Genomic DNA, 12,219 nt, shown 5'->3' on the forward strand with positions numbered 1-12,219 from the left:
CCCTTTCTCACAATACAAGAACTCGTGGACATTCAATGAAATTGCTGAGCGGTCGGATTAGAACTGATAAAAGGAAGTCCTTCTTCACCCAGAGGGTGATTAACACATGGAATTTACTGCCACAGGAGGTGGTGGCAGCTACAAGCATAGACAGCTTCAAGAGGGGATTGGATAAGCATATGGAGCAGAGGTCCATCAGTGGCTATTAGCCACAATTTATCATTGGTACTTTCTCTGGCGCAGTGATGTTCTGTATTCTGGGTACTTGGGGGGACACAGTGGGAGGGCTTCTAGTGTCTTGGCCCCACTGGTGGACCTTCTGATAGCACTTGGGGTTTTTTGGCCACTGTGTGACACAGAGTATTGCACTGGATGGGCCATTGGCCTGATCCAACATGGCTTCTCTTATGTTCTTATGTGGGCTGAGGTAAGTCCTCTTTGTCCTCTTCCTATCTGTTCTGTGCCTGGGGTGGGGGGAACTTACAAAAACAAATGTGAAGGTTTTGCTCATTTCAAATCTCCAAAGGGGAAAAAAATGCATTTCTTCATATAGGCCCTAAACTGATTGGAGCTGGAGTTCTTGAAGCACTGCTTTATCCTGTATTGTTCCACTTCACCCGCATGCTTTTCCCATGCTCTGATCTCTGTGCCTTCCGTGGCAGCAGTGAAATGGGTGGCAAGCAGAGATGGAGCTTCAGTGATAGCACCTGGCCATTGGAATGCCTTTCTCTTTGAAGCTTTCTAGATGCCAGGCCCAAAAATTTCTTTTCACCTAGGATTTTTATGGTCAGGTGCCATCTTTGTTTTTGGGTTTTTTGCTGATTTTGAGGTCTTGTACCCAGAGGACTGTTTATGGATATCGTTTTAGGCTTCTGAAGGCCTTGTGTTGTTTTTGACTTGTTCTAATATTGGTGGTTCTAATATTGTATTTTTACTGTGAGCTGTCTTATAGCAGATCTCTGGAGAGGTGGCCTATTTTCCCTCCTAAATAAATATAGCTATATCTGTTCCTGAGATGCCTGGATAAGCAAGTGGTAGGGATTCCTTTTGCACTCTGTGGCCGTGTCTAGAGAAGTACATCTGCCTTTCTAATAGGTATTTATCACAGTTGCAGACTAGAAGAAATGCATCTACTCTGTGAAACAGCCCTAATCTTTAAAAGAGAACAGGAAGAGCAAGTGTGTGGTTTTTGTAAAGGGTGTTTTCATTTCTGCTGAAGTTATTTTGTTATCCTGTGGTTTTTAAGCTCTTCTTCGGTTCCCTTCTGTTGTGGAGGACTTCATCAAGCCCCTTTCTGCAAACTCTGAATGTTTACTATAAGGAAGATCTAAGAATGTCTTTCTTTACTGGAATCCCCAATCAGTCAGTTCCAGTTTTTTTTTAAATTTTCTTTGTTAGTGCAATGTTACCTCAACAGCTTTATTGTAAGATGTTGCCTTTTGATTTTATGTTGGGGAATTAGCAAAAAAAGCATTGGCCAACGAGAGGTGTGGTAAAACAGGATATGGCAACCAATGTTTATGGAGATTGTTCCCTAGAGAGAACCCTATTTGGAGCCAAGGACCAAGCCAATATAAAGGAAAATAGGTTTTATTATAGAAAAATAATAAAGTTAAAATATACACACAGATTGGGAAGCATACACACAAGATAATGAAATTAAAAGAAGTAGCTGGTATGCGTTGAGGGCAAGGATCTTGGAGAGTGAATGAGACTGAGGTTTGGGAGAAGGAAGGTATGTGAAAATGACCAGTGCTACATGTACAGAAGACCTGATATGAATCAGGGGTGTCTGTTTACCTGGGCACCCAAACAGAGCCATGCTGGGCATGTGCCAAACTAGGTCTGCTTATGCCAAAAAATGTATCCTGAGGGTAAGATTACTAGGTTGAGCTAATGCAACAATGGTGTGATGGGTTTAGGATATCTTGAGCAAAGAAGTGTCTGGCATTTCCCTGGTACCAAACAGAAGGGTAAGATTTATCCTAACAATTGCAAGGATAGAGCTAGATGGTAATAATTTGGTAACATTGGAAAGTTAATATTTTTCCCTTGATAGCCTGGAGTAAAGGAGGAGATGCAGATATAAGACAAACACTGGAAGAATCACTTCAGGAATGTAGTGATGATCTGGTATGAGAACATAGAGTGTTGAAGGCAAAGACAAATAGATTCAAGGGCAGCTTCTATCCAAGTGCCGTGGTTAAGCTAAATGCAGGGTTATGAATGGTTATGTGTTTTTAGATGCATTTAAATGGTCTATGTATATGTCCTTTTGTGGGTGTTGATGTGTTGGTATGTTTGTGGAAGAGCACCTCATTTCGTTGCTCTCATTTTCTTGAGAACAATGACAATAAATTTATCTATCTATCATCTATCTATCTATCCATCTATCTATCATCTCTCTCTCTCTCTCTCTGTCTCTCTCTCTCTCTCTCTCTCTCTCTCTCTCTCTCTCTCTATCTCTGTCTCTCTGTCTCTCTCTCTGTCTCTCTGTCTCTCTCTCTGTCTCTCTGTCTCTCTGTCTCTGTCTCTCTCTCTGTCTCTGTCTCTCTCTCTCTGTCTCTCTCTGTCTGTCTCTCTGTCTCTGTCTCTCTCTCTGTCTCTCTCTCTCTCTGTCTCTCTCTGTCTCTCTCTCTCTGTCTCTCTATCCTCTATCTCTCTCTGTCTCTCTATCCTCTGTCTCTCTATCCTCTGTCTCTCTATCCTCTATCTCTCTATCCTCTATCTCTCTATCCTCTATCCTCTATCTCTATCTATCTTTCTATCTTTCCATCCATCCCATGGTATGACAGAAAGGAAGACAGGAAACACATTACCAAACATAATCCGTTCATTCTGGTGAAGATGGGCTAGATGTGTGATCCTTTGTCTATACTTTTGCTGGACAGTAGGCAGTATCTTAGCCATTAGGTGTTGGGACCTTGATTCAGAGAATGGGGGGGGGGGGGCTGCTTGGAGGAGTCTGGCAGCAGTATCGTTCCTGTTATTAGCCTATATATCTCTCAGGCCAATGTCTGTGTTCTCCTTGCATGGCACCTCTCTTGCCAAGCCTGGCCTTCCGCTGGGGTACAGTACCTTTAAGGAGGTTCTGACATTCTCCGGGGTGTTGGGGTGTCTCTGCTCATGTGGAAAGACTGCCTCAGTCGCAGGGTTACAGCAGTGGGTGGCAAAATATCTGCCAAAAGGAAGAGTCCCTTTACATTTGCTTTGAAATGAATCAAAGAGACGAGGGCTGTTTAAGGTAAGAGAAGCCATGTTTGATCAGGCCAATGGCCCATCCAGTCCAACACTCTGTGTCACACAGTGGCCAATATATGTGTGTGTGTATATATATATACATACACACACACACATATATATACACACTGTGGCTAATAGCCACTGATGGACCTCTGCTCCATATTTTTATCTAAACCCCTCTTGAAGCTGGCTATGCTTGTAGCCGCCGCCACCTCCTGTGGCAGTGAATTCCACATGTTAATCACCCTTTGGGTGAAGGAGGACTTCCTTTTATCTGTTCTAACCCGACTGCTCAGCAATTTCATCGAATGCCAACGAGTTCTTGTATTGTGAGAAAGGAAGAAAAGGACTTCTTTCTCTACTTCATCCCGTGCATAATCTTACAAACCTCTAGCATATCACCCCGCAGTCGACGTTTCTCCAAGCTAAAGAGCCCCAAGTTTGATACACTTAACAGGGCTACTCCTCCATATTTGGACAGGGATTTGCAGAGCCCTTTGGGACACTACAGAGGAATCTTCAGCACTGGCTGTATATGTGTACAATTAGGTATAGTGCATTTTTTATCCTGTCCTCGTTTCAAGGCACTCAGAACAGTTTACACTGTTCTCCCTTCCCCTATTCTGTCTTCACAACAGTCTCATGATTTGTGGGGCTTCTGCTTTGGCTGTATCGTCTTCAGCAGCAGGCTATTTGCAGCCTCCTGGACTTTACACCTTCCGGAAAAAGGCTTCCTTCCTGTATTCGTTTTCATCATCCTGGTAATGAGATACTGGGACACAAATAACTGCTTTGTTCACCTGGGAACTTGTGCTCTGTATAAAGGGAAAGCTTGACTTTGTGCCAGAGTATTCAAACATGTTTCTTCCCATGAATGATTACTGAAGCTTCAGAAAAGCTCTCAGTGAGACCACTTTGCACACTGTGATCTTATTGGACCAAAGTAAATTTGGTGCATGTATTCAGGCTAAATAGTCAGCTAGACTGGATCCTGCAGATCTGTTAGTGAACAGACTCTCCTCCAGCAAAAGGAGACTTACTCTTGTATATGGTGTTTCTTCTATTTGAGAGAAATGCCAGTGCCAGCAGAATGGATCTGTATAATCCAAGCCAGTGGCTGTAGAACACCAAACTAAAGTGGCAGTTAGGGATGCTACTGGATTTTATGACTGCTGGGCTTGATTTGAAAGTCTGAGTTTCTTTTTATAGGGTTTTTTGTGTTTGGCACAGAGTAGTGATAGTCTCTCCTCCTCCTAAAAAGAAAAGAAGCACAAATTCAAGTAGTAAAATTGATGTCTATGTTTGCAAGAAAGTGGTGTTGGAGAGAAATGAAATGAGGGAACTAGGAGAGCAAATGAGCTGGATTAAAATACCCAGTGAATGAATGCAATCAGACTTTTAAAAGAAGAAGAAGATATTGGATTTATATCCCGCCCTCCAGAGTCTCAGAGCGGCTCACAATCTCCTTTACCTTCCTCCCTCACAACAGACACCCTGTGAGGTAGGCGGGGCTGGAGAGGGCTCTCACAGCAGCTGCCCTTTCAAGGACAACCTCTGCCAGAGCTATGGCTGACCCAAGGCCACTCCAGCAGGTGCAAGTGGAGGAGTGGGGAATCAAACCCGGTTCTCCCAGATAAGAGTCCGCACACTTAACCACTACACCAAACTGGCTCTCACCCTTGGGACATGACAGTTCTGTACATCTAGTAAAGTAGATTCGCTATATCAGCTATAAGTCACTGAATAGTGTGACGCTTCCTTTGGTACAGATGTCCAACACACTGCTTTAGACATTTGTGAATAATTATTGGAAGTTCAGTCATCAGTTATTTATGTGACTTCCTCCAAAGTTCTGCAGGAATCTTCTGCACTGCAGCTATTTCCTGGATGATCAGCTGCTGTAGGAACCCAGCCTTTGCTGCACAGCTGCTTGAAGTCCAAGTGCTTTACATACAATCCATCAGCAAGCGCAAGAATGCAGACTGTGTTTCACTTTGTCAAAACATTGACTCAAGAGTTTAGTATTAACTCTGTGCATGTGAATGTGTGTAGAGTCACACCCCTCCCTCATCCTGCATTCACATACTCCACTCAACAAAAATTATTAAAAAGTTGGGTAAACGGAAGCTTTTTCACTGGATGTCTAAAATGATGCCCTGGGGGACATGAGAAGAAAAGTGTGTGTAAGGGGGGGGGGGGGAGTTCCAGAGCTGAGGCACCACCTCAGGAAAGGCTCTGTCCTGCCCCTGTCAATTGCTAACCTTCCTTCAGAAGATGGAGGCACACAGAGAAAGCCTCTTCAAGAGATCTTGAGTGGTGAGCCGATTCATATGCGAACGAGCATTCCTTTAAGCATCCTGGCTGTAGACTGTGCAGGGCTTCAGAGGTTCACATCCTACAGTTGTCACCCATTTTCAGGGCCAGATCTAGGGGAGGGCAGAGGGGACAACTGCCCCAGGTGCTGCCCAGGGTACGGGCAGCAGGACCCCTGCCTCTTCTTCCCGGGTCTGTGCGCAGACCCAGGAAGGAGAAAAGTGGCAGGGCAGCATGTTTACTCCGTCCTTGGAGCATGCCTTCCAAAGGAAGGCAAGCTTCAAGGACAGAGCAAATGTCACACCACTCCCCGCCCCTTTCTCCTTCCTGGGTCCGTACACAGATCCAGGAAGGAGAAAGCAGCAGCAGTGTGTGCTTGAGGGAATGTTGCCGCACTGCCCCCCCCCCCCCCGGGAAGGAGAAATGGGGGGAACGCCTTTGTGGGAGTGTGCTTTGCCCATGTGGGGGGGGTGCTTTGTCTGCGTCAGTTGGCGCGCCCCGCCCCACTGTTTTTTGAGAGGGGGTGCCATTTATTGATCAGAAAAAAACCAACATCAATTTAAATGCTAAAATATGTTGAAAGCTTTATGTGGAAGTCACATTAATATGAATAATACTTCTAAAAATTTAAAGAACACAGCATGCACTTACATTTTTAATGTAAGAAAAAGACGAAGGCACTGAAGCATACATAAAGAACTGCGTGATATGCCATGGATGTGGGTATGTAGTTATCAATTTCAACAGAGATTAACTCGTATCCATGGAGGTCACTGGGGCACCCAATCACTTGCCTTACTTGAGCTCCATATCAGATTGGTGATTTCCATGTGAGAGGAGACATAGTAATATGAATTTTGGTTTGTGGGTCAAATTGAAATCACTCTCTCGCTCTCTTGGCTTGACTTCGCGAACGAAGATTTAAGAAAGGTGCAGTAGTCCACGTCTGTTGCAGGCTCGCTGGTGGCTGACAAGACCAATGCGGGACAGGCAGGTCCGGCCACAGTGGCTGCAGGGAAAAGTCTGATTTGGGGTTGGTGCTGTAGCAGTACGATTCTTCCTCGATCTCCTTTTGTCCTCAAGACCAGCTATGCGTGCGTTCTCAAAGGAAGAGACAGCCTGGTGGATGGTGTGCCTCCATGCTTTGCGATCTGAGGCTAGGTCAGACCACTGGTGATGGTTGATGCAACAGGTACCAAGGGATTTCTTCAAGGAGTCCTTGTACCTCTTCTTTGGTGCCCCTCTATTTCGATGGCCGGTGGAAAGTTCGCCATACAGGGCAATCTTGGGAAGGCGGTGGTTTTCCATCCTGGAAATATGCCCTGCCCAGCGCAGCTGCGTCTTCAACAGTAGTGCCTCGATGCTTGTAACCTCCGCCCGCTTGAGGACTTCAGTGTTGGTCACAAAGTCGCTCCAGTGCATGCTGAAAGTTAATGAAATATTGGACTAGGGTCTGTGAGACCCAGACTCAAATCCATGCTCTGCCATGGAAGCTTGCTGGGTGATCTTAGGCCAGTCACACACACACATCCTAAACTACCTCACGGGTATTGTGAGGATAGAATGGAAGATGAGAACATTGTAAGGGGCTTTGAGTCCTCATTGGGGAGAAAAGTGGGGTATAAAAGTAAGTAACATGATTTTTTTCCCCTTGAATTTTTATATGTATTTGTGATTCTGTTCCCACTCCATTTGCAGATTAATAAAACACACTACTGTCACTCCATTTATAGGGATTATCCCCTGAAACACATTGATTACAACTTCTAAATAGCCAAGCTTGCCAAATATTGTATCAGCAATGGCATATATTGTTTGTTGCTGATTTTGTGAAATGGAACACATTGCAAAGAAGTGAAGCCTGTGAAAATTTCCCCCATCAGAACCTTACTTACTACCTCTGTACATGGAAGTTCTATTGAGCTATTTTAACTAGTTTCCATTTAAGATCTGGATAATCAAGCTTAGATAGCTTTTTCTGGGGAAGAATATTGCCACATCTTGAAGTCAACCTCAGGGTACACATTTGGGGTGTCACAACAGCATTCAGACGTAAGTAGAACTGTTCAAGCCCAAATGTGTTACTTCCAATTATAGCCTTGTGGGCAGTAGATTTTTTACTGACATTGTCCATATAGAGTAACCCTGGTTAGAATTTTCTTTGCAAGAGGTCATGTGTCCTTTTACTACCTGTCTGATTCACTGACTGTGCACTGTCAACACTGTTGTGGCTTTTCAGTGTGGAAATTGCCATTTCCTTTATGTTGAAACTTCCAAAATAGGCCCAGACAGTTACTGCTTGGGTCTCTCACTTTGTAATATCCATGCTTAAGGGAAGGTAGTTGATGTGCTGTGGGGAGAACAAGCTCCTTGGAAGCTGTGGAGATGATGAGGCTTCTCTTCCGCACCAAGGCAAGTTTAACAGTTTGGTTAGCTGGGCTTGATTTACAACATGGCTGCCCCCTTTCTTCAGTGAATGGGCTAGTTGACCCTCATTGGCATTCACTAAGGTGGTGGGGTGTAAGGTAAGGACCTCTTGGTTGATAATGGAATAGGGAGCAGTCTCAAGCTGCGGTTGAGGTGGAGCTGCTAGTTCTAGGAAGTTATGGGGTCACTCTTTGTGGTAATGATAGATAAGCATCCTCATAACTTCCCTTTGAACTTTTTCCCAATGCAAGTAAAATGCTGGTTTCCAGTAAGAGGGTGTGTATTAGACTTGTCGGGGGAACAGAAATACTCTGGTTGTTTTTGTGGGGAATGGGAGTAATAGTAGTGTAAGGTCACTGGGAGGATCTCTGTGGTCAAAGTGGAAGAGGAGCTGAAGTGCGTGTGCTGGTGTGGGCAAAGGGGGTGTGTGTGTCAGTTGTTGAGACACATTTTGGCCAAATTGCCCAGCTTCTCTTGACCGTTATCTGGATGTATGCACCCATTATGCTGGGTGATAGTGGCCTTCCTGTGTTGAATGATACTTAAAAGAAAGATGTCTATGCTCAGTCAAATGTATCCATTTTCTGGTCCCTCCTTTGTGACCTATTCTACTCACTTCCCGTACATACCAGCAAAGGCTAAGATTAGGATTTGCTCGAGAAATATGTAAAGCTGTGAGGTTTTGTGGGTTTTCCTGTGTGTTCAGGCAGCTTGAGAGATACTTAAAGGGCAAGGAGGTAGAAATGAAACTCTTGGATGGTAGGCAGACGCTATATCCACCCCAGCATGTAGCAATCTTTCCCCTACCCCGTCTCTCTATGTACCTTACTCTTTCTAGCCTCTGAATTTCATGCAACATACATGTTCTCTTTGTTTGCTGGCTCCCTCTCACCCTGACGACTGTAACATTAGAAAAGATGATGCATGTTTATAAAAATTAGAACACAGAAGTTAGTGGAGTTGATCACATAGACTTCAGGTGCACAAAGTAGCTGCGCCTGCTGGAAAATGCGCAATGGTGCTGGCCCTCATAATTGTTTCGAACTAGAGAGGGGCCAACAGAACTTGGGTTTTGCTTGCGTAAAAAAACAATGGGTTTGCTGTTGGCTTGGGTTTCAACAAGAGTTTATATGCCACGGTTAAATTGTTCGACCATCTGTCTGTAGTCATGAGGACAAGGAATGTCCCCCGCCCCACCAAGCGACACTTCCGTACTGCATAGTGCTGTAAATTGCAGGCTGATGTACAGGGCCAATAAACAGTCTTGCCAAATGTGTATCTGCCTAGACAGAATGCATTATTTGTGTGTCTCAGGTTACATTTCCATTTGTCTTTGAGCCATAAGTGGTGGACCTGTCAGTCTTCTCAAAAGATGGAAAACCTTTGAACTGGTCTATGACTTGGTAGCTGCCTGTCTGGAAGGATATGAAATAGCCATGGAAGTGGGGGGAGTTGGCATGGTAGAGTGGATAGAGAAGTAGAGGGAGAGCCAGGTTTGAATCCCCACTCTTCCATGGAAACTTGCTGGGTGATTTTTGGGCCAGCCAAAATCAGCTTAAGCTCTTAAAATAGAGGAAGAATAAGAATTTATGATTAAGTAAAGGAAACCAGAAAATGAAATTGAAGTGGTGGTATTGTGTGTCCTCGGCACAGAAGAAAATGAGTAGGTGCTAGAAAGGTGTGCTCACAGTGCCATGTCTAGCTAGAGTTAATTCCACAATTTTTTTTTAAAAAAACCTCTTTATTCTAAAGTGAACTTCTGAACTTGTAAGTACCCAGGGGAACCCAAATTCTGGAGCCAAATGAAACTAAGCACATTTAAACTGTCTGTCATATCAGAATGCCTTCTATTTCCATGGTTTAGGCTTTCAAGAAGTGTTTGGCAAGGAAGGGAAATAGCATCATCAATACATCTAATCCCCTATCTGTGGGTACTTATATCCAGAGACTGGAGCCATAAACAGATTTTTCTAAGAGAAGATCTAGGTTTATTTTAGATTTCACCAAAAGAATTATTTAGGTGGTTGACTCCCCCCCAATAATACAAGCAGTAGCTATATCTTTTAAGAAATGAATGTCCTCTGAGATATCCATGGCCATTATTCACGTTGCTAGACAAATACAACAGTATTGTCACCAAACAAGTCTTGGTTTTTGTCAGTAAAAAGCAAGAGGAAGGGGCTTTTCTAGGGCTGTTTTGTTCTTCCTGTCCACTTGCGTTCCCCTACCTTCCTTTCTGTCCTGAAAAGAGGATTCACTGGGGCTAGGCTCAGCTGCAATCATTAGGCAACTTGCTACCCTGTGATATGTGCAATTCACCCAAGTCTGGCAAAGGCTACTTAGTGACTTGATGCATCTCAACGCTCCTGGGCCAAGCAGCTACATAACTCGCACAATTTGGCTGGCTCAGCAGTGGCCACTACACAATTCACCTAAACAAAGCAAACTATGCTACTGCATGACTCTTGCAACTTGGTTATACTTTTCCTGATCTACCTCACAGAATTATTAGGATAAAATGAAGGAGAGGAAAACGACACGAGCCACTTTGGGTACTCATTGGTGAGAAATGTGTGGGATAGAAATGAAGTAAATAAAGATGAAGACAGGGAAGTGACAGATAAAAAAGAGGTTATTTGATGAGTGGAAGGAGAGCAGGAAGCAGCTCAAAGGGGAAAAGAGATAAGGCTGCCAAGGGGAGAAAAAGAGGAAATAAAGGGGAGGGTTACAGGGGAAACTGAAATGACCCCTGTAAATGTTTGTGGGTTCCCCACATGTAAGAACGTCATTTAAAATATATATATATATATTCCTGCTGTAGTGTGATTTCAACTTTTCACAGAGGGAGAATAATGCTAACCTAAGGAATTATGTACCAAACATCAGGTGCTGAAGACTCCTAGAAGTTGTGCATCCCCCCCATATGCAGTGCAGTGGCAGTTTGGGGGTACCTTTAACGATGGTACTTCATATAACAAGGCCATATTTTTGTTTATTCCCCCTTCCTTTCATCCAAGGAGTTTGGAGCCCCTTTCATCCTCCAAGTAGCACTGTGAGGTAAGCTAAGTTGAGATATGGTGCAGGTCATCCAGGCAGGCCTCATAGGGATTTGAACCTAGTTTAGGCAAACACCATGTAGTGCTGATTCCCTACCTTCACCATATCAAACATGAGTGGTCTTATCAAACTTTTTGGCACCCCTCTTCCCAATTCCATGGTTAATCCCATTTGTATCTTTCCTCAAGGAGCTCAGGGGGCCATGCGTTGTTCTCCCTTGCTCCATGTTATGCTCACAAAGAGTGAGGCAGGTAGGCTTTGAGGCTCTGGATCAGTAGTATATGCCTGAGTGGATTTGAACCCAGATATGCGCTTCATTCTATTCTGTTGTTCTATTGTCTTTGGTTTGCTAATTTTATTGTGTTGTTTTTTAAATTTAAATTGTAGGTTTTATTGTCGTTCAGTTCATGTCGTGATCCGTCCTGAGCCCGTTATGGGAAAGGGCAGGATATAAGCCTACTAAATAAATAAATAAATTGCGGCTCTGGCTCTGTTCCGTTTGTACCGATTTGTGATTATTCGTGGATCCGATAAAGGGGCTTTGGCACATGAAAGTCGTGTGATTAATTTTGTTAGTGCTCATATTGGATCTAAACACTGTTCTTGCTTCGGTTACGTGGTGGAAGAAAATGTTTGGGCAACTTAGTTTACTTACATTACTTTTTTTCTTTCATTTTGCAGGCGAAACAGGATCCCATTTGGATTGAGAGAGATGTGAGCTCTGTAGTTAAGGTAAGGATCTGAGCATTACAGAAAACCTCCTTGCCCAATGAACTGCTAACACCTTTTTTTAAAAAAAATTTATTTATATCCCGCCCTCCCCACCGAAGCAGGCTCAGGGCGGCTAACAACTTCTGAGTTCAGGCTTGGAAGTGGGGAAGGATGCTTATGTTAGGACAGAAAGTTGGAAGGGCGGGGGTGTTGGATGTTTGACAGACTGGTTCTGCATCCTGCCTTCTGCCCACTATATGTGATTGGGGGTGGGGGGAACCCTGAGGTACCCTTCCTAATATATTGTCCTGTAAAAAGAACATGGGCTAGCAAGAGCACCTGAAATGAAGCTGTAAGTGAAGCAACGAAGAGGGAAAATACGATGAAATAAGAACAGAAGGTAAAGCAGATTTCTCTCAGGCTTTTCCTGGGTCTTCTAGGGGATGCACAAGCTACTGCTCAGCTATT

The 12,219-nt window shown here is 44.0% G+C and overlaps 1 protein-coding gene across 1 annotated transcript in view; it reads left to right on the top strand.

Annotated features, from left to right (window-relative positions):
* The window catches only part of RPS6KA1 (ribosomal protein S6 kinase A1), a 148,028-nt gene that overhangs the window by 63,580 nt on the left and 72,229 nt on the right, over positions 1-12,219 (top strand). The window contains exon 3 of the mRNA XM_060257997.1: positions 11,722-11,772. Coding sequence (XP_060113980.1) covers positions 11,722-11,772 — 51 coding nt within the window. The remainder of the gene's footprint in view (positions 1-11,721; positions 11,773-12,219) is intronic.

This window comes from Heteronotia binoei, chromosome 17 (assembly GCF_032191835.1).
Source record: "Heteronotia binoei isolate CCM8104 ecotype False Entrance Well chromosome 17, APGP_CSIRO_Hbin_v1, whole genome shotgun sequence".
Classification (NCBI taxonomy): domain Eukaryota; kingdom Metazoa; phylum Chordata; class Lepidosauria; order Squamata; family Gekkonidae; genus Heteronotia; species Heteronotia binoei.